This window comes from Brassica rapa, chromosome A02, assembly GCF_000309985.2.
Source record: "Brassica rapa cultivar Chiifu-401-42 chromosome A02, CAAS_Brap_v3.01, whole genome shotgun sequence".
NCBI classification, from domain to species: domain Eukaryota; kingdom Viridiplantae; phylum Streptophyta; class Magnoliopsida; order Brassicales; family Brassicaceae; genus Brassica; species Brassica rapa.
This window is the reverse complement of record NC_024796.2, coordinates 16,388,887-16,410,399: the sequence shown is the minus strand read 5'-3', so window position 1 is coordinate 16,410,399 and position 21,513 is coordinate 16,388,887. Positions and strand designations below refer to the sequence as shown.

Below are 21,513 nucleotides of genomic sequence, written 5' to 3'. Positions count from 1 at the left end.
GATGTATGTTTTTGCACAGGTGAAGTGTTCATGTATTGATCCGTACCATTGGTCCTTGTTGATGTAGGAATTAGCCGATTTTCTATTACCGGTTAACGACAACTCAACGTTTGACTAACGGAAATTATGTCAATGTATGATAAAACCAAATTTTAAAAGTTCATGTATGAAAATTAAATTTTGTGCTAGTTGATGTATGTTTTCGCACAGGTAACATGTTTATGTACTGATCGGGACCGTTGACCCTTGTTGATGTAGGAATTGGCCGATTTCCCGTTAAAAACTGTGAGTGCAACAAATCCAGTTTTATATAGTGCAACAAATCCAGTTTCTAATATAACATTTTCCATTTTTTTCCTTTATATAAAGAAATGTTGTTCTTTTAAATGTAGGGAAAAAAATAGAAATACCTTTTTTACATGACAAAGTAAAAGTAGATTCAAATAGATTTTCTACAATAAAGACATTTAAAGTCAAAATAGCTATAGGTTAAACCAAATAAGGCTCTACTTTTTTTTGTGCACTGCATCTCCGCATAGATAATTTTATACAATATTATAAATTTTTGGAATGCCCTCCATTTGTATGTAGCATCGAGGTTTAATATTCATATAATATCAGGTAATGTCGTCTTTTAGTTAAGTTAAACTCAATCAGGTCTCAATAACTGTCATTTTCTGCGATTAGCTAAAATTTTATAGATGGAGAAATGGAGACAACAGTATAAGAGTGTGGAAGAAGATGGAGATGAGCAAGAGTTTTGAAGAGCTCTGAAATAAACAACAGTGTCTGTATTTTATAAATAAAATAAGTCACAAAGGCAAAATCGTTACCATGAGATCAAAATCTGGTGGTAGCTTTTCGTCGTTTACTTGGACTTGACTTTGCCCTGGCGTCTACTAGTCTTCTTTTTGGGTCTTTGTTTCTGATGGTTTCGAGGGTGTTCATCATCTACTTCATCGTTTGGATTCACTTCCTCGAACTTGACCGGCTTAATAATGACCCCAGTCTTCTTCACAACCTACACACACACAAATGGTCAAATCGCCACAAGTACACAAGAATATGCAACATGGGTGTTAATGAAAGTTTGACAAAGTAATCAAGACTAACCTCTGGTCGGTTTAGTTCCCCAACAATGGTCGAGGGATTAAACTCGGGACCTATAGGCATACGCATACTATGCTCGAAAACTTCCTTTGATGTAAAAGGGAATGGTAGAGTCGTTGTATGAAGTTTCTCAGCCTGTCAAAAAATAGAGGATGACATGAGCATCAGAGATTGAATGGTTTTATCAAGAAACTAAAGCTAGAGTGAGGGACACTACTGACCTTTTTATCGACTTTCTCTGATATGATAACATGTTTCAGACGAGCGTCTTTCCTTGTTTTGAGACCTTGCTCCCACTCTTTCTTTTCAGCTTCGTGTTTTTGAACCATTTGTTTAGATATACCTCTCTTTTTTTGGATATTCGTCCAATCTCCCCAACCAGGAACTAGAACCGGTTTTTCGGGTTTAGGAACTTCCTGATTTAGAACCTCTTCCTTATCCTTCTCAAATTCATCCAAAACATCATCACCAGCAAATGCACGGTTTATAAGCTCTGCTTGAGAAGGAACCTCAAAGGTTTCCTTTGACGCAGATGTCAAAACTCCGTCCACCATTTGCTCTGCTTCACTCTCTGAATCCCCACTTTCTTCATCTCTCGGTCCCTTTTTGAAGATTTTATACAGAAGTACACAAAGGTAAGGAACTAAAACAGCCAAAAGCTACTACTGGTTGGAAAGAGAAGATGATAAAAAACAGTATAGTTCAACTGAGACTTGCAGAAAGAAAAACCTTTTTATCTTGAGCCTGTGGGATGGGTGCACGCGTCTTCTTTGATGCCTTTTTGGATTCTGTGTTTTTGGAGCCTGTCATCTGCATAACATACCCCAAAAGGAGTTGAACAAAAGAATAACACAAAAAGTGACTCAAGTCTGATGTAAGAAAAAAAGTCAAAGCAAACCTTCTTCCAGGAGCCTGATGCAAACATGGCAACATCGAATGTTGTCTTTGATGCTGGATTTCCAGCAACATCATCATCAAACTTCTGTAGACAAATCACAATAAAAGAATAAATTGTTGTAACAAAGATTTCAAAGGAAGAGAAGAAAGAACCATTATGAAAAAATAAGATACCTCAGCTTCTGTAATGGTGTTTCTAGCAGGTGAGGCATTATCTCTTACAGGCTCTATGTTATTATCTTCTATGCCAGCCATATCATTGTCACTATCACTGTCGTCATAAAAGTTATCTGAATCCTTTCTAGACTCTTTTGGAGCTTCCACTTTAGCGGTTGCACCAAACACTCTTCTACCACTAACATTCACTGTTTTTTTAGAGTTTTCTCCACCAGAATTCTCCCACTCTTCATACTCCTCCAGTGCACGTTTAGCTTCTTCATTAGCTTCCTCGTTTTTCTTTTTCATAGCACGGGCCTAACCCAAACCAAAAAAAAAAAGGAAAAGCTTAAGACAAAAAAACATGAATGAAGAAAATCAAAATTGTTATGAGAAAGCAAAAAGCAAATATTACCATGAAAGGTAATGACATAAGACCAGCATTGGGCACTTCATCATCTTCCAAAGCTTTCAATGTCTTTTCCTTCGCTTTTGCTATCAATCTAGAAGGAGTGTCCTCATCTGAACCATCGTTAAACTCTTCCTCATCGTCGCTCTCATCACTGCTACTTCCATCTCTCATGGAGTTCATCTTTCTGGACAAATTAGCATTCATTTGAAGTTGTTCGGCTATAGCTGCCTTAGGTCCATCGTATTTCACATTCAGTCCACGGCTTATCATGCGCTTCGCCCACTTTCCTGTGTTTCTGTGCTTTAACGTCATACGTTCCTGAAAAAAGCACATAATTTAACGCAAATAAGATATATTTTTTACTTCTTGCATGTGCAGTGAAGAGGAAGTTTCAGACTCACCTCTACTCGTTTAGCCTCTTGTCTCATAGCCTCTTCTTTGGCCATTTCCGGGTCCATTAATGCTCCCAGTGACGAGTTCTTCAGGTCTTTGTTTTTGAGGCGATGGTAAGTCTTTGACTTAATCTTCTTGATTCGTTTGCTTTTGAACTCATGACGGAAGAGCAGGCTCCGCATCTTGGCAATGTGGTTATGGTCCTTTATGTGGTCTTCCATAGAGACCTGCACCACAACCAAACAGTTTCATAAACCATGTTCAATCTCAGATCAAGTTATACGATGTCAAACTTGCCTCGTTCAATTCAAGAAGACGAGCGCCATCGTCTCTGTGAGCCTCAGAAACCTCACTATCATTGAGAACAGAAGCCATCTTCTTCTCAAACTCAGTCCTGGGTTGAAACTCTGATGCTATTGCGCCAACCGTAGAGTAACCAAGATCGACATCTTGGTTAAAGTAAACAGTTGGTGCCTCCCTATTCTTCTTGACGAGATGCACCCACTTGCTAAACTCCTCATCGACTAGTCCTATCACAGCTTTACGCTCCAGCCTTTCTCGTTGGGGCTTTGGAAGAGGAGCATGAACAACATGCTTAGTATCTTTCCGCATACGGGCAATCTGCTTGCTTGTTTTTTGATATCCAGGTGTTCCTTCAAGAGGGGCCAGAAAGTCTTCCTCAGTGAGGACGTTCTTACCCTCAAGAACATCGCGGGTGGGATTGAATTCACCCTCTGGGTATGCTTCAGTAAAGAGCACAGGCTTGCTCTTACTCTCACCTGAAAAATAAAAAGTAAAGAGCTGGGTTACATACAAAGCTTACAAAAGCAATAATGAAGCAGAAGATATAACCAAAACCTTTACTATCAAAATACCTTCAAAGGCTGCACTTGGCATTCCAGTGAGAGACTGCAACATTCGTGTGTGTCTATCATCATCATCATCGTCATCGCCTTCTGCTTCATCATTGTCACTGTTCCCACCATCGTCATCATCTTCTGACTCCACGTTTTCATCCTTCAGTGATGATAAAAGACAATTAACCAGTCAGGCAACAACAGCCAGATCTAAAGTAGTAATCTCAATCTCGAATACAAAAAAAAAAACCCAAAACCTAAAATCAAAAACAAAAAAAAAATGCAATTCATACAGTGACAGGCGACAAGAAACACAATCCATAGCTGAATAAGACCAAAGACATCTTCTCTATTGTAATAAATTGAAGTAAAAACCAAAATATTTCAATTCATAAGAAGAAAACGAACCTCGAAATCCTCGGGAAGCTCGTAGTCGTAGTTATCATGGCGGTCGTAACGGTTGTTCTTCCTGGATTCCTCTTCAGGGACACCTTCTTCGTACTCGTACAAATCGCCGCCGTGTTCATCATCGGAACCGATCACATCGTCGTCGTCTTCTTCGTCGGAGTTCAAAGGACGCTTCTGGTTAGCAATGACCTTGAGTATTGAGTTGGGCAAGTGAGGACCTTTCTTCTTCTTTGACTTAGCTAGGGCTTTGGCACTCGACGATGATTTCCTCTTCAAGCCTCCCATGGCTGTTTTAGTCGACGACTCCAGTGAGAGGCAGATTCGTAGGGTTTCTCCCTCTTTATATTACTTAATCAAATTGACGGTCCGATTTGATCTATTAGACTGTCGGATTGGTTTAGTCGTAATCAAATTGACGGTCTGATTGGTTATTGACGGTCTGATTGGTTTATGAAAATGAGGTTTTTCGATTTTTCCAGATAATTATAATTTGTCATATAACTTGGGTGTACTACATACTATTTATACAAATGCTAAGTTAACCAAGAAGAAAGATGAGTACAGTTTGAAGGAAAATAATTAATTTAAAGGAATTTTATTTCTAAAAAGATAAACCGGTTTACTAAATCTTATTTTTGGTGCAGATGAACTTATTCTTTGAGCTTTTTGGTATCCATATTCTAATGTTCTTGGAGAGTTTATGAATGAATGCTCTTGCATTTTATTTTTTGTATAGTCATTAGTTCATTACATTTGGTAATTGGTATGTTTTATCAATTCAGTCTCTAGAGCCTAGAGGTGATGCAGCGAAACCCAATCTAGTGGCTCCCCAAAACTCATAAACGACATGTTGGCCTCGTTAGATCCAACCAGATGGTAAATAGGCACTTTATAGGGAAATATCTGTCTAGTCCGACTTTTTAAAAAATGGTTTAGAAAAATTGTTTCATTTTAGGACTTATTTTCGTCTAATCGAACACTTAGATGCCACCTAAACTGATTCTAGAACATTGGCTAAGAGTTATAAGCTTTGTCATAATACTGGTTGAAGTAACCAATTAATGGATGGGTTTATAAAGTTTTAATTCTAAATTTACAAAAAGATTAAAATAAAATGCATTGAAAATATAGAAAATATATCTTCTGAAATATATTTTTTTTTCTAAAAGATAAATCATTTCAAAACTGAGGTAATAATTTTATCGTGAAGTAGAATATATTATTACATAATTTAATCAGGTAATAATAGTAAATTGTGTTTAATTTTTAAATTTTTATTAGTTAAAATTTGCGGAAAATAGTTAATCATAAAAAATAATATACTTATAATAAAATTTAATATATATTTTTAATATATGTAAAAACTAAAAATAATCATTATTTTGAAACGAATGAAGTATTTAAGAAGTAAAATCCGAATTCAGGCGAAATGAAAGCGCACAATACAAAAACAAGTCGATTAAGCACCACATTGTTGAAATGAAGTGGTTGGTTCTTGATCATTACTTGTAGTTGAATTTGACTTGGATCACATAACGCATCTTGATTTGTTCCGTGTTGTAGACAATATATTCGTTGTACAATAACATCCCCTGCAAAAAAAAAAACAATTTATAAATTTGACTTTTTTTGTGGACACTGGTTTTGTGAAATGTGCTAAAATAAAACCATGGTGCTTGAATGATCCTCTGGTTTGCCAAGTGGGACAACAACACCCTCTTCTAGTGTCTTAGCCTCTGAACCGTTTGGTGCTGTTTTCCCCACACCTTTTGTGCTGCAACCATCACTTACAAGTTAGGAATCAAGGTTCACATAGTAGAAAACCCATTATTCATAAAGAACTAGTGTGGAATATGAATGAGATTATCTATGTACCTTAGCTTCCCCGTGGGCAAATTATCCGCCTCATAATCCGGATATATAAGCTCATTCACGTCTCCCAAAGCAACCTAAGAGTAGTAACATTAAGAAAACATAAAAAGACAGCTTATGTTCAATTCCAAAGAAAAAAGAGAGTATTACCTCGCAGAGGAGCAGAACGCCGTCATTGGAACCACTGTTAGCATAGCAGTAGTTCACACTCTTGGAGAACATATCGGCAAAGTAAACCCCTTTTCCGAACCTGTAACCAGTTACAGGCGCTTCACGAGGAGCTATCCGAAGACCTGTTTGGTTGTCTCATAGTACTTCTCTTTACTATGCAAAGAGACCAAAAAAATAATGATAATAACCGAGAAATCTGTTACCTTGAGATAAAATACCAACCCAGTTAGTAAGACGTGATCCATGCCACAGTAGCATCCTGTTCTTCGAACTCGAAAACTACCAAAGAAAGTTTAAAAGTTTCATAGAGCCAAAATGAGCAATCAGAATAATTGAGAATGGTAAGTAGTCTTAAGGACAAGCTTGAAACACAATAACATACTTGTTGGAATCTATCAGCTTCAACAGCTCTCGAAGCTCTAAACAGTTGAATCATTTCAACTGTGTATCCGGAATCCGCTTTTGCATGAGTGTTCTCCATGTATTTGGCAACCTAGTTTAATTAGGGATAAGGAGAAGACAGCAAAAGATATAAACGATACAGACATGTTTGAGAAACTCTATTTAGCAAAACCAAAAATATACCATAGAAAACTCTTCTGAATCAGCTCCTACTGGTGTCAATTCACAGTTAAGTTGCTGGTAGTGATAATATAAAGGATCATCCTACAGCCATTGCCAAAAAAATAATGCCATAACATTATAGAACTATATAAAAAAGTTAGTTGATGCCTTAAACCCACAGAGACACAACACTGACTTCACTTACTTGCAATCCCTGATCGATGGACAACAACTTCGTCGCGAATTCGATTTCACCTAATGCTTCAACCTTACATTATATATTGATGTGTTAAAACTTACACATAACATGTAGCACCATACTATGAATTTTCTGAAGGCCAAAACTAGTCAAGTAGTAAACAGTAAAAGAAATTACCATTTCTATTTTCTGTTTCAACTTTTGGGGAGTGTCTATAACAAATTGACCTGTTACAACTCGCAATTCGGAATTTTTAGTGAATGTTTATTCAATTTTTAGCACAGATGTAAAAGGCATATGAACTTACACATTTTCTTGAAACCAAAATCATGGGGTATCACAGTATAGAACTCTCTGCACCAATAATACTACAAAGTTAGACTAAACGAGACACTTGGTCTAGCAATTAACGAGATACATACCCACTCAGTTCCTCAAGCCTTGCTCTATCATACCGCTCAATCATCTCCGATATTCTCTGCAACACTTCATAACCCTAACGAGATCCAAGAGGAGTTAGTATCAGATATCACAACAAAATATAATGAGACCAAACAAACCATTTAATAATTTGTTACCTTTGATATTGTGGACTTGCTTAGCTTCCCAAGTGGTAATTCTTTAGCGTTGTATCCTTCAAAGTTCAAATATCAAAAATATATGAGAAGCACAACAACAACCTGCCTATGGATGCCCTCACTTAATGAAGTAAGAAAGAGACCAACCTAGTTCCATCATTTGCTGTGCCATCATGCTTACACTGCATATAAGAGATATGAACTTGGCAACCTGGGGATCTAGTTTTGATTCATCACGTGTAACTTTAGAAGATGATTTGGGAATATCATTTACCTGAGAAGAAAAAAAAACATTGCAAGCTTAGAGAAAGTGTATTTAAACAATGAGAAATCTTGCTAAAAGAAATGATCTTTAAAGTTGCAATAAATAAAAAAAGTAGTCTAAAATATAGAGGCATCAGTCAGGATTCCAAAAAAAAACTCACAACTGAATCATTTTCTTCTTTGCCATAGTCCACTTCAAGCCATGCATAGGACTTGGGATGAAGGAAAAACTCCTTTCTGTCAGACCAATGATTCCTTGTCTTGTCATAGAACTTGTTGCTGAATATTTCTATTGCAGGATCACATGAGTCATAAGGTCCATCTAGTTTACTCTGTCCTTTCACACCAACTCTTCCCCATCTGAAGTGGACCATATATGTTTTCTTGTTATCAGACTCTGCCCACAGAAAGATTCATGATATAGAAAGAGATAACAGGCGTCATCTTTCTAATCATAATCTGGCCAAGAGGAACTGACCTAGCACTTGTAGGACAAAGAATTTGTTATTATTATCCCTGACATTTGTCTGGTTCAACATGGCATCATAAACATCATCACCCTACAAAATTCAACAAAAGAAAAACTCAAGTCAAATGGGCACATTCATGAACACAATAAGATGAAAGAAAAAAAAAACTTACCCTTTGTAGAACATGGTACTCGCTCTTTACGTGATCAGGAATCCATTGATCCAATACCGCTGCTCCCTTCTTTGTTGATTTCTCTTCTTGGAGACAATTCTTGTCATCTTGAGCTTCATCATTGCAGAGCCTCCCGAGAACTTCCTTCTTGGTACCCGTTGTAGCTAAGCCTCTCTTACTAGCTTCCTTCCGCAACTCCTTCACATTCATCGCACGAAACTCGCCGATTGCAATCAACTTGTTCGAGTCATGAGTACTATCCGAAGAGTCTCTGTTTCTTTTCCTCCTGCTCTTCGATTTTACCTTCTTTGCGTCTTGTGCGATAGCCTCTTCAAGCCTCTCCACCAGAACGGGTTTGAGTCCGGTGGTAACAAGTCCACGCTCGGCGAGCTTTGCACGGAGTTCGTTGACTTTGAGCTTCTTCGCCATTTAACCTCCTTTCGTCTTATTCGTGGCCGGAGAGGGTATTATTAGAAAAGGTTTTTTTTTATGGTTGACTTGAGAATAGAGTTCGCGCGAGCATGTTTGAAAGTCTTCTCCTGCACCACTGTCTTCCTTTTATAAATTCAAAATTAATTTAGAAAATGATGATTTTTTAGTGGATATTGCCCAAGTAACTTTTTTTTTTTTTTGGTAAACAAGTAACTCTTTTTTTTCTTGTAACTTGATTGCCCAAGTAACTTTACAAGCTCGAAATGACCCCAAACTTTAGGTTAGATTCCTGAATCAACCCCTGACTTTCTTAAATGAATTCAGTATATCCAGTATTTCTTTCCTAATTTCCTACCATTTGTTAATCTATAGTGAACATAATAAAATCATGAAATATATTTTGTGAAAAGAGTTAATTTTTCGTAGATATATATTAATTTTTTTTAGACAAATTAAGTTGAAATCTATGATGACACGTGAAATTACTAGTCAAAAACAAAGACGAAAAATACATCTCTTTTTCTAATATCTAAAATTTTGCTGGATTTAAAATGAAAATAAATTGATACAAATAGTATTTTCGTGCTTAAGGTTCGCCACTACTCACTTACTTTCCACGGACGTGCCTACAAATTGTCGTCAACGGATAAAATACTACCGAGTAGCTAACCATTTGATCACAATTCATTTTTCACTAACACAGATTAATCATCTTGAAAAAAACTTGACATTTTTATGAAATAGTTCAAAACTGTTTTGTTTTTTATAATTTAGTCTTAGAATTGTGTATAAACGAATTTTGTATAAACCTGACTTTAGCTTCTTCTTTTTAACAGTCTACCCAACCACGATTGAACAAGCTTTAGCTGTACATCGAAGACGGAGACATCGAACCACGATTTACAACAGGATCAAAGATGAGCTTGATCTTGTATGTCAAGACAATAATAAGAATGAAGAAGACGTGGTCTTATTTTTATTTTATTTTTTTTTGTAACTGAGGCTTTTTTATATTAAAATGCAAAAGGAAATAAAAGTTTACAAGCACAATGCTTAAGTTCAGGGCGTAGCTCAATACTAGAGAACACACATAGTTATAAGAACCCAATTCTGAAGCCCAAGTAGTCATAGCCCAAGGTAGTTTAACGATGGCGGAATAGGTGAAGAGTCGTGGGAGAGAGAAGCATGAGGGAGGGAGTTGTCGATGATAGAGAAGTGGTCTGCATGTTAGATCCATCCTTGCAGCATCGCAGACGATAGGGCAGGGTTTGATTCTCTGAAGCTCTGGACTCTGTTTCTGATTTGGCGATCAATAACTGACAAATTCTAGTTTGGGATCAAAGAAAGTTATGTTTTATTGATTAGAAGCTTGGTTTATATACCAAGTTAAGTAAAGCAACAATAGGAAATCATAAAATAACTTATCTAGAATAGGAAAATCATATTAGAGTCTATCTAAATCTATTCCGTATAATTCCTAAGATAACTAGGAATCATACTCCAATACCCTCCCTCAAGTTGGAGCATGAATATTATTAATGCCTAACTTGAGAAGAAATGAATCAAACTCCCTGCGTCCCAAAGCTTTGGTAAAGATGTCTGCAAGCTGATCGTATGTTGACACATGAATTGTTTTGATAACTCCTTTGATTATCTCATCTCGAACAAATTGACAAATGATTCCCATATGCTTCGTCTTCTTATGTAGTACTGGATTGGCACTTATGTGTAAGGCTGATTTATTATCACAACAGACCGTCATTGGCTCCTGATGCGAGACACCCATTTCTCGGAGAAGCTCCTTCAACCAGATCAGTTCCTGTGTTATTGCTTTCATCGCACGGAACTCTGCTTCTGTTGATGATAAAGAAACAGCATCTTGTTTTGTAGTCTTCCAAGCAATGGGAGAAGTCCCAAACTGAAATATCCAGCCGGTTAGAGACCGATGAGAAGTAGGGCATGCTCCCCAGTCTGCATCACACCAGCCGGTAATGGAAAACGTAGCATTGGCCCTGAGTAGAATACCTTGTCCAACAGTCCCTTTTAGATAGCGAACAGTTTTCAAAGCAGCAGACCAATGTTCTTCTCTTGGTTGTTGCATAAATTGTGATAAGATATGTACGGAGTAAGCGAGATCAGGACGGGTCGCAAGTAGATATATAAGGCGACCAGTAAGACGTCTATAACGCTCTGGATCCGTAAGAAAATCACTTTGAGATGACCCTAGTTTATGATTTTGATCCATAGGTGACCCAGCTGGTCTACATCCGAGCAAACCACACTCTGTTATTATTTCTAGTATATATTTCCGCTGGCAAAGATAGATACCTTGGGGACTCCGGGCTACTTCAAGCCAAGAAAGTATTTGAGTATACCTAGATCCTTCATATGGAAGCACGTGGATAGGTATGCTTTAAATGAATCGACTTCAGAACTGGAATTGCCGGAGATAATAAGATCATCCACATACACCAAAATCATGAGAGAAATTTTGTCCTTCGTATAGATGAACAAGGAATGGTCAGAGTGGGTCTGAGAAAACCCATACTTTACTAGAGCATCTGCAAGTTTTGCGAACCAACATCTCGGAGCTTATTTGAGACCGTAGAGTGATTTTCGCAATCTACACACACGCGTGTCATTAGGATTTGAGAAACCTAGAGGAACCTTGATATAAACTTCTTCCTGAAGATCGCCATGGAGAAACGCATTGTGAACATCTATTTGATGGATCGCATGATTATTCTTTGCGGCAAGATCCAGAAACAAACGAACTGTTATCATCTTCGCCACCGGGGAAAACGTTTCTGTATAGTCTAAGCCTTCTTTTTGATTGTTGCCTAAGACTACCAGCCGAGACTTGTGTCTTTCGATTGTTCCATCCGCTCGAAGTTTGATTGTATGAACCCATTTGGTTCCTAGAGCCTTTTTATCTTGTGGTAACTCCTGAAGATCCCACGTATGTTGTCTTTCAAGAGCATCCATTTCGGATTTCATAGAGTCTCTCCAAACCTTATGTTTCATTGCTTCTTTGAAACTTCTAGGTTCAATATTGCTTGCCAGTGCCATGAGATAGCTGCAATGTTTAGGAGTAATACGATCATATGATAAATAGTTAGATAGAGGAAACAACGAACCTGAGGATAGCTGAGGTGTAGATGATGGCAGAGAGGGAGTGAGAGTAGGGATTGTAGTAACCGTGTTGATCACGAAATCGTGATATCGAGTTGAAGGAATGCGTGTCCTATGACCACGACCAAGAAGCTCTGTTTCTGTGTTTTCTATAACCTCTGTTCCTATATCCTCTGTTTCTGTATCCTCTGTTTCTGTAATGTCGACCTCTTCGGTCTGATTTTCTAAAGCCGTTGGGGTATTTTCCTGAATAGGTAGTGAGACGATCACCTCGTCAGTATCTGATGCGGTTATTATATGCGGAGAAGTAGTCTCCGTTGGAGTCGTTGATGCTTTGTCATCATAAGGAAATACATCTTCCTGGAAAGTGACATCTCTAGAGATGAAAACAGTTTCTTGTTCAAGATCAAACAGCTTCCATCCCTTAGTACCCGAAGGATAACCAATAAGAATACATCGTCGACTACGTGGTGTGAACTTATCGCCTTTGGTATTCTTGTTGTGAGCATAGGCTAAACAACCAAGAACACGGAGGTGAGAGATCGTAGGAGGTTGACCATGAAGAAGCTCAAACGGAGTCTTATCTTTAAGAAGTGATGATGGTGTTCGATTGATTAGGTGTGCCGCTGTTAGAACACATTCTCCCCATAGACCAATCGGTAAGCTTGCCTGAAATCTCAAAGCTCGTGCGACATTAAGTATATGCCTGTGTTTTCGTTCAGCACGTCCATTCTGCTGCGGAGTATGTACACACGAGGTTTCATGGATAATTCCTTGTTCTCTAAGGAATTTGGTGAGACAGGTAAACTCGGTCCCGTTATCGCTCCGCAATGTTTTGATCTTCTTACCAAACTGTCTTTCGATCAAAGCCATGAAATCTTTAAGCTGTTGAGCCACAAAGGTCTTGTCCGGTAAAAGATATAACCATATGGCTCGGGAAAAATCATCAACGATGGTGAGGAAGTAACGAGAACCGCAGAATGTTGTTGTTCGATACATACCCCAAAGATCACAATGAATTAAATCAAAAATCTCTTTTGCATTATTATTGCTATCTGGAAAACTTTGACGAGTTTGTTTAGCTCGAAAACAAATATCACAACTCTTGATAAGATTTAAATTTTCTGAAGTAGAAACTATTCCCGTGATACGAGTAGACGGATGGCCAAGACGACGATGCCATAAAACTGAATCTTCTACAGTAGTCTGCAGTGACGTCAAGGTTTCGATCCCTCGAAAACGGTACAATCCCTCTCCCTCTCTTTCACCCGCACCAATCAGCATCCTCGAGGTACGGTCCTGCAATATCATAAGTTTATCAGTTACTTGTCCAACAAGAAATTTATCTGTGACAAGTTGACCGAAGGAGATGAGATTAATATGAAATCCAGCTACATAATACACATTGTGAATGTGTAATGTGCTTGTTAGTTGAACTGTTCCTTGCTTAGAAGCCATTGCTTCTGAGCCTGCGGGCAACAGAACCGGTATGGGTGTGATATCACGAGTGTTTGTCATTATACCGATGCAACCTGTCATATGGTGTGTTGCACCGGTATCCATGATCCAAACACACTCATCTTTCTTACCCTTTAGATGCTCGTTTTGAGCTGTTCCTTTATTGATTAACTTGTGAACAATACTCCATTGCTCGTCAGTAATACCAGTGAGTCCCAATCGATCAGCATCGGTGATGGTTATGTTCGCTTGAACCTTTGACGTCCCTGTTTTAGCGACTGTAGCTGTATTTGCTTTTGGTTGAGTTGATTTTTGTTGTGCACTGCGATTAGGACCTCTGTTCTTTGGTCTGTCTTCCCACCATTCAGGAAACCCGATAATAGTAAACCACCCTGAGGCTTCATGTCCTGTCCGACCACACGCCGTGCATTGTCGGGAAGGATCTTTGTTCCCTGGTCTCGTAGTGTTCGGTTTAGGTGATGAACGAGCCTGAGATGAGAAGCCCATAACTGGTGTATCCGTTGTGATGCTGGAACGAATTATCTCGTTCTGTGACACCGTCTGGTAGACACTATCAAGGTCTGGAAGAGGAGTTATGGCGCATATATGTGATCGTATGATGCCGTGTGTAGCATCATCGAGTCCTGAGAGAAAGTCATGAACCCGTAGAGTTTCTATTTCTTTGTCTCTGGCCGAATTTAGATCACATTCGCACTTGCCACAACTACATTGTTTGGAACTCATGCAATCTGCAATTCCATCCCAGATTTTCGTTAGACGACCAAAGTATTCATCTATCGAAGTACCATTCTGTTTGCAATTTGCAAGAGAGTTTCGTAGTTGCTGAAGACGTGCTCCACTTTTGATAGAGTAACGTTTTTTGATGATATCCCATAAATCTTTAGCGATTTCACGGGTAGAGATAGATGATCGAATTTTTGGTTCAATCGTTTGTTTTATCCACCCTACAATCAGATGATTGTTTGCTATCCAATCTTCTAAGTAGGTTGAATCGGCTGCCGGTTTTGGTAGACTGCCGTCAAGGAAACCAAACTTCTTCCGTGAGCTAAGAGCCATACGGAAGTTGATGGCCCATTCATCGTAATTCAATCCATTAAGGAGTGGTTGAGATATAACAGCTCCTGGATTATCATTAGATGAAAGATCATAAGGAGTGATTGTTTTGTATTTGATGTCGCCTGCGGTGATCGCCATTTGTTGAACGCCGAAGGTTTGATTGCTCGTTGTTTCAAATTCTGAAACGATGAGTTAATAAGGAAGATTTGTGTTTTGCGATTTTGCAAAAACACGATTTAATATGAATGGAAGAGCTTCTTATTCAAGTTTCTGAATAAAGAAGTTTTTTGAAAATATTCGTGAATGGTCTGCGATTTGCAAGACAATTACGAGATTAAGAATATTTTTGATGTGTTTATATTTGTTCTTGCTCTGATACCATGACAAATTCTAGTTTGGGATCAAAGAAAGTTATGTTTTATTGATTAGAAGCTTGGTTTATATACCAAGTTAAGTAAAGCAACAATAGGAAATCATAAAATAACTTATCTAGAATAGGAAAATCATATTAGAGTCTATCTAAATCTATTCCGTATAATTCCTAAGATAACTAGGAATCATACTCCAATAATAACAGAGAAGATCACATCAATGGTTTTGAAAAAATAGTGTGAAGCCTGGCGTTTCTCTCGCTCCAAGTCCAGTAGATCACTGACTGCCAGACTAGAAGGGTGAGGAGTCTTCGCGGTCGTTGGGCCTTCTGATGAGGAAGAGAGCACATCTTGTATAGTGTTGAATCCCAGGTTCTGAGCGGAGTGATACACAGCTTTCCTGCCGCCAATGACCACAAATCAAAGCTATAATTGCAGATATGGAAGAGATGGTCTCGTGATTCTGGTGCGGAGTTGCAGAGAAGGCAAAGAGGAGGGACAGTCAATCCCCAAGAGATGAGTCTATCCCTAGTTGGACATCGATCCAGCACTACAAGCCATAGAAGGAAGTTATGTCGAGGGATACCGTATTGTGACCAAACGGTTGTAGACCAGTTGACCTCAGCTATTACTCCTCTCAAGTAAGAATAAACTTCTCCTGTCTTGAATGTTGTTGAGACCCGTCCATTTATCTCCCATTCATAGCAATCTTCATTTTCAGTGAAAGAGATAGTGGTGAGGTACATGAGTAGTTGGAGCTGAGTGCCGGACCTGGGGGCATGGATTCGCCATCCTCCATTCCTATAGAGAGACGAGAGTGTAGCCTTCAGGGGGATGCGCAATAAGGGGATGCGCAATAAGACGTGGTCTTATTGCGCATGAAGCAAGAGGTTTATAAGCCAAAATTTGTTACCAAACATACTTGGGAAGAGATAAGATCGATGATCAAGCCTAAAGTGTCTTGAGCAAAGGGTATATGGTTCAGTCGTGACACTCCAAAGTTCGCGTTCAACGCATGGGTGATAGTTCTCTCGGCAGACTCAAATGTATAAATATATTTATTTTCATTTTTATTTCTGAACAAAAAGGTATTTATTTAATACTATTGAAATGGTATTGTTTTTTTACACAAGTTAAACTGTTATGCAAGAACATATATTTTCATAGACATTGTGAATATTAAAAATTACCTTAGCACAAATAAGATATCAAATAAAATCCAAAGGGTATCATTTATTCGGTAATTCAAAACATAGAATCTAGACAACTAATATATAATGATTTCAATTATTGTTGCGATTTCAATTATAAACTAGGTGGTTGATCGCGAATTCGTGGGAAAAAAGTTATAAAATTTAATTTAATATAATTTTTATGTTTTTGGCATGCTATAATATATATTTTCAAAATTAAATGTGAATCATTTGGTAGATATTTTTTAAATAAACAAATTTTCTATTTTTATTTATTTTGATTATTTGATTACTTTTTAAAAGTATAAGTATGATATTTTGTAATATTTAATTGGATTTTTTTATCAACAATCATATGTAGCCGATTAAGATTTTTGTCCATTAAAAATTAAATCCTCATTTTTTAACATTCCGTCCATAACACAAACATATATATTATATATATATAGTTTAATAGGTTTGTAGATCAAATTTTTTCGTATAAATTGTTTTATATTAAAATCCAAAAAAATGAATTCATGTGACGAATAAATCCACGATTACAACTAAAGTATAAACACACAAAAATTATTAAGAAGGAATATACTATATATATGTATGGGACCTTGTGGTCAAGTGGTAAAGAAAAGGATTTTGAACGCCAACACGTTTCAGGTTCTAGCCATCTGTTGCATTAAAATAAGTCACATTACTAGACATCCACGTGGATATGAGCCATTGGTTTCGATCTATTTGAATACCAAGATAAAGAATCAATCCATATGTTGCATCTTTCCAGTCTCGACCCTTCCATATGCTCTAAATTTTGAATGTTCAATAAACGTAAAATATTTGAACGCTTCTTTTTAAATCATATGTTTCAAATTAAAATTTTATTATTGAATGTGTTTGACAACAAATTTGTCATAAAATTAAAGATGTATTTTTATTCATAATATTTTTTGGTTATTTGGCAACTGATGTAAGTTGGTTTGTGGCTCTTTGCCATTGATTCTGATTTTATAACATCGTTATATTTATTTTTGTAACGTAAACTGATATAAAAAGTTCCAGTTATGTAAATTTTAATGTATTTGTTTGCAATAATCTAGCCATTTCTTACAAAAATGATTTAAATTTCTATAATCAGAAAATATTCAGATATATTAAACTTTTTTACTTTTTGTTTGAAATGATATATTTGGCTCTAAGTTTTGAATGTTAAAAAATGTAAAATATTTGAACGCGCTTTTTAAATCAGATATTTCAAGTTAAACTTTTATTATTGAATGTATTTGACAACAAATCTGTCATAAATTTAAACATATATTTATATTTATAATATTGTTTTGATTGTTTGACAACTGATGTAAATTGGTTTTAATTATTTTCCTTTTAAATAAAACTAGAATGATCTTTTTATTTTTGATATTTTTGGAAAAAGTTTTTGAAAATGATGAATTTGTGAAAAATAATATTTTGTGATTAATCCTTTTTTATAACATCTTTATAACTTATTATAAAGTAATTTATACGTTTATAAAATAACTTAGAAAACTTTTACAAATTTTAAATCTTATAAATAATATCACAGAAAATTAATATATCCTTTTTTTCTTGTAAATGTAAATGACATTTCAGTAGAATAGCTATAGTTGAAAGGCAAATCTCATAAAATGATTTTTTTTCAGTTTTTGTCAGAAATATTGCAATAAAAAAGAAAACTCTACAAAAAATATATTTATTAATCAGTAAAACACTAAATTATCCTACATCTTAAACTCCAAACTCTGATCTGTTTGTGTCTTAGCATACAATATAGATATATAGGTTCCCGATGTCTTACCGAGATTACTATCCCCTAAAACTAAACCCTAAATCCAAATGTATAAATATTTTTTTCATTTTTTTTTCTAAACAACAAGGTATTTCTTTAATATTATTGAAATGTTATTGTTTTATTACATAAGTTTAACTATTTTCTTTCTTTTTCCCGAATAAGTTTAATTATTTTCTAAGTGTTATGCAAGAACATATATTTTCATAGACAGTGTGAATAATAAAAATTATCATAGCACAAAGAAGATATCAAATAAAATCCAAAGGGTATTAGTCAATAATTCAAAACATAGAATCTAGACAACTGATACATAATGATGTCAATTATTGTTACAATTTCAATTATAAATATCTACAGATACCTTTTTGACTAAAGGGACTGCAAACACTTGTAACAGCAAGTATGAATGTATCAGCAAAAAAAAACAGCAAGAATGGATGTTTTTTTAATATCAAACCAATATGATCATTAGATTACATTTACCTATCATATCGGAATACGTATATAGAAATACATATCTCGAAAATGCCAACATAAAGTTATACGGAAAACAAGATGCCAAAACCAGATAATGACCAAGGAAATTACGAAACAAGATGGTTGTATATGAAGCTGGGGGCGATACTACGAAGCAGATAAACATTTCACGATGCAAGTGGTCGTCACCAGAACCAATAACGAGGAACATCACCGCCCTCAAAATAGAGATATTTTGTAAATATCGTAATAGTATTGTGTTATTCTGTACTCTATCTTTTACAAGTAGAAACTTCCACCGATGGCATCTTGACACATGTCTACTTACCGACTAGGTCAATCATTTAGATTCCGTGTTATAGTTTTTAATTATTTTCTAGAAGATTTTCTTTTATTATTAGAAAATATAATTGGATTATATTCGTAATATAATTATGATAGTAATAAATCTGAACTTTTTTTTTCTAAAAGCTAAACATAATTTTCTATCTGCTTTTTGATTTACATGTTTTACCAGTTAAACAATTTGTCAGTAAGACTATTTTTCAATGTAAAATTACTGTTTTATTTTCGAATTTATAGCTTTGGTTAAATTGGACAAACTGTGGAAATTTTAAACTAAATCTCATGAAATCCCAACCGATAGTTAACACTATTTTAATTAGTATATATCACACGTTTAAAAACTAATTAAAGATGTTTATTATGCTTTTTTTTTGTCAAACTTCAAAATGCTAATTTTGACTTAATAAACCAAAAAAGAAAGCAAAAGTTAATAATGGGTCAACGGCCATAATTGAGGTAGTCGTTTTTGGAGAGTGAATGACAATTTCGAAGTTACTTCTTTTCTCTCACCCTTCGTCCTTCCTTCTATATAAACCTTCCTCTCCTCGTCCTCTTTTCTCATCTCCTCAAGCCATTTCAAAATCAAATCTAGTTTGAGAGAGATAACACAGACGAAACCAAGCTTCTTCCATCTCGTTGCCGCAGATCAAACTTTCCTATTCCTCGGATAAACCTCTCTTTCTGCGGCTGCGAAACAGAGGAACAAACCTCACAAACCAACAAAAAAGTTTCAACCTTTATCTTGTCTGTTCTATCTCTCTCTCTCTCTTCCAAGAATGGCTCGTTCTCTCTCTAACGTTAAGTTCGTATCTGCTTTCGTCTCTCAAGAACTCTCAAATGCAATCTTCCGGTAAGTTCGCCTCTATTTTTCTCTGTTTGTGCTCTGTTTTTCTCTTACAATTTGTTTTCTAAACTGTGTCGTTTTGTAATTCTTGTTTAACAGACGTGGTTATGCGGCTACGGCGGCGCAGCCGAGCAGTGGAAAAGGTAGAGCCGTTGTTCCGGCGGTGATGAAGAAGGGAGTGGAAGAATCGAACAAGAAGATTTCCTGGATTCCTGATCCCAAAACCGGTTATTACAGACCGGAAACCGGTTCCAACGAGATTGACCCAGCGGAGCTACGAGCAGCTCTCTTAAACAAAAAGCAGTGATTGATTAATTTAGAAGATGGTCTTTTTGATTAATTATTTGATGTTTATTTTAGTGTCTTGAGGGGAGATTAAAGGAAGAAGGTAAGATCTGATGCAGTGAAACCTATTTTCATCTGCTACGTGCGATTCAGTAATAAATGTATAGAGAAGCCTTTTGGTTTCTCTATGTTGGTAACATATGGATCGTTGGATGTATGATGTATCCAATATAGTTTTCTAAAAATCATCTATTTATCATCAATTTTGCAACTCCTTAATCTAACTTAACATAAAAATGCATCACTTCTTTCTAAAGAAAGAAGAATTATAATGTAAGCCCAACAAAAAACTTAATCTCGAGCTTGGATGGTGCAAAGATATGTATGGCATCAACACTATTACTGTAAATTGTAGTGCAACAAATAACTTGATCTCGAACTTGGATGGTGCAAGGATATGTTTGGCATCAACACTTTATTACTGTCAATTGTAGTAGACTCGATTATTACATATGTGTGTGTTTCCAACTTATCTGAACCACGTGAGAGATTAACATATATAAATCATGGGTGAATTTGTGAAATGACCGAGTTTGAAAAAAAAAAGTAAGTGCAGAAAACACTAATTTTGACATAATGTATTATCTAACAATTGTGTTTCATTTTCATCGGTTTTACTTTTGATTCATACAAGTTGTCGGTGGCTTAAAGACGTAGAGATAACGTTGACAAAATCCAAGTGTGGCCAATAACTAATGCAAACTGTCACCAACAAAAGAAAGATAATACAACCACATCACATACATAATAACCACAAACATTTCATTAGTTCTACTTCATATCACCAAAATGATATAGAATATTAATTATACATCAACCCTTAAATCTAGATATTAAAACTTATCTCAATCTGAAACTAATCTCTAAACACTAAACCTTAAACCCTAATCATTAAACCCTAAATTCAAATATAAACCATAAACATAAATATAAACCTAAATCTAACTCCAACTTTTAAATATTAAACCCTAAATGGATCACTAAACCCAAACTCAAATGTAAACTATATTATATATTTATAATTTTAAAATGAAATTAAAATCTGAAAAATATATATAATATTTTGTGATATTAAGCTATACTATATAAAGATGTAAAATATCATACTAAACTCTAAACCCAACCCCTAATTACTAAACTCTAAACCCTAGCCACTAAATCCTAAACCCAAATCCAAATCTAGCCACTAAATGCTAAACCCAAATCCTAAAACCTAGCCACTAAATCCTAAACCCAAACTTTAAACCCAACCCCTAATATTTTCAAGTACTATACATACATAGTATGAACATTGTGTAAAATAGTATACAAATGTTTATTCTATTTATATTAGTTGAGCATCATATGTAAAATAGTAAGAGAAGAAATAAAAGTACTTGTTGATGAAAAAGACGTTCTTGAACTAGACATGACCCTAACATTGTCAAACATTTGAATGAAACTAATTTTATATTACGAGCAATCAGAGAAAAGGACATAGAAGAGAAATATCAAATT

General features: G+C 35.9%; 4 protein-coding genes across 6 annotated transcripts; 1 reads left to right on the top strand and 3 right to left on the bottom strand.

Annotated features, from left to right (window-relative positions):
- Positions 1 to 615: 615 nt before the first annotated feature.
- Positions 616 to 4,575, bottom strand: LOC103868214 (U3 small nucleolar RNA-associated protein 14). Of its 2 annotated transcripts, none has more exons than XM_009146326.3 (11): positions 4,234 to 4,575; positions 3,844 to 3,985; positions 3,266 to 3,747; positions 2,977 to 3,195; positions 2,579 to 2,893; positions 2,182 to 2,481; positions 2,009 to 2,089; positions 1,840 to 1,920; positions 1,332 to 1,712; positions 1,114 to 1,245; positions 616 to 1,021 (listed from the first exon to the last, which is right to left on the bottom strand). In XM_009146326.3, the coding sequence occupies exons 1-11, from the start codon at positions 4,516 to 4,518 to the stop codon at positions 869 to 871; spliced, it is 2,571 nt and encodes an 856-aa protein (XP_009144574.2). In that variant the 5' UTR covers positions 4,519 to 4,575; the 3' UTR covers positions 616 to 868. The 2 variants fall into 2 exon arrangements, with proteins under 2 accessions (XP_009144574.2, XP_009144573.2); XM_009146325.3 differs by having other exon boundaries at positions 2,009 to 2,092; positions 4,234 to 4,573.
- Positions 4,576 to 5,591: 1,016 nt separating this feature from the next.
- Positions 5,592 to 10,200, bottom strand: LOC103868216 (poly [ADP-ribose] polymerase 2). Of its 2 annotated transcripts, XM_009146327.2 has the most exons (16): positions 8,524 to 9,703; positions 8,360 to 8,441; positions 8,043 to 8,278; positions 7,765 to 7,891; positions 7,618 to 7,673; positions 7,462 to 7,535; positions 7,347 to 7,393; positions 7,217 to 7,266; positions 7,046 to 7,108; positions 6,862 to 6,942; positions 6,659 to 6,769; positions 6,480 to 6,555; positions 6,256 to 6,398; positions 6,109 to 6,182; positions 5,902 to 6,007; positions 5,592 to 5,825 (listed from the first exon to the last, which is right to left on the bottom strand). In XM_009146327.2, exons 1-16 carry the CDS (start codon positions 8,950 to 8,952, stop codon positions 5,736 to 5,738), a joined length of 1,845 nt encoding a protein of 614 aa, XP_009144575.1. In that variant the 5' UTR covers positions 8,953 to 9,703; the 3' UTR covers positions 5,592 to 5,735. The 2 variants fall into 2 exon arrangements, 1 of the variants encoding a protein (XP_009144575.1); XR_632830.3 differs by lacking the exon at positions 5,592 to 5,825 and having other exon boundaries at positions 6,256 to 6,355; positions 8,524 to 10,200.
- Positions 10,201 to 10,468: 268 nt separating this feature from the next.
- Positions 10,469 to 11,200, bottom strand: LOC117131966 (secreted RxLR effector protein 161-like). The gene has a single exon (XM_033285223.1). It carries the CDS (start codon positions 11,198 to 11,200, stop codon positions 10,469 to 10,471), a length of 732 nt encoding a protein of 243 aa, XP_033141114.1.
- Positions 11,201 to 19,368: 8,168 nt separating this feature from the next.
- LOC103868217 (protein SENESCENCE-ASSOCIATED GENE 21, mitochondrial-like) lies at positions 19,369 to 20,220 on the top strand. Its single transcript, XM_009146328.3, has 2 exons — positions 19,369 to 19,677; positions 19,771 to 20,220. The coding sequence occupies exons 1-2, from the start codon at positions 19,604 to 19,606 to the stop codon at positions 19,976 to 19,978; spliced, it is 282 nt and encodes a 93-aa protein (XP_009144576.1). The 5' UTR covers positions 19,369 to 19,603; the 3' UTR covers positions 19,979 to 20,220.
- Positions 20,221 to 21,513: the final 1,293 nt, after the last annotated feature.

What these genes read in the sequence shown, in the direction of transcription:
- LOC103868217 (XM_009146328.3), top strand. Translation starts at nt 19,604, where the DNA reads ATGGCTCGTTCTCTCTCTAACGTTAAGTTCGTATCTGCTTTCGTCTCT. An exon ending in CTCTCAAATGCAATCTTCCG is followed by an intron (nt 19,678 to 19,770) that starts GTAAGTTCGCCT and finishes CTTGTTTAACAG; the next exon opens with ACGTGGTTATGCGGCTACGG.
- LOC103868216 (XM_009146327.2), bottom strand. Translation starts at nt 8,952, where the DNA reads ATGGCGAAGAAGCTCAAAGTCAACGAACTCCGTGCAAAGCTCGCCGAG. An exon ending in AGTACCATGTTCTACAAAGG is followed by an intron (nt 8,442 to 8,523) that starts GTAAGTTTTTTT and finishes TGAATTTTGTAG; the next exon opens with GGTGATGATGTTTATGATGC. An exon ending in GCAAGTCCACAATATCAAAG is followed by an intron (nt 7,536 to 7,617) that starts GTAACAAATTAT and finishes GGATCTCGTTAG; the next exon opens with GGTTATGAAGTGTTGCAGAG.
- LOC117131966 (XM_033285223.1), bottom strand. Translation starts at nt 11,200, where the DNA reads ATGGATCAAAATCATAAACTAGGGTCATCTCAAAGTGATTTTCTTACG.
- LOC103868214 (XM_009146325.3), bottom strand. Translation starts at nt 4,518, where the DNA reads ATGGGAGGCTTGAAGAGGAAATCATCGTCGAGTGCCAAAGCCCTAGCT. An exon ending in CACAGGCTCAAGATAAAAAG is followed by an intron (nt 1,713 to 1,839) that starts GTTTTTCTTTCT and finishes ATCTTCAAAAAG; the next exon opens with GGACCGAGAGATGAAGAAAG. An exon ending in CAGAGAAAGTCGATAAAAAG is followed by an intron (nt 1,246 to 1,331) that starts GTCAGTAGTGTC and finishes ATTTTTTGACAG; the next exon opens with GCTGAGAAACTTCATACAAC.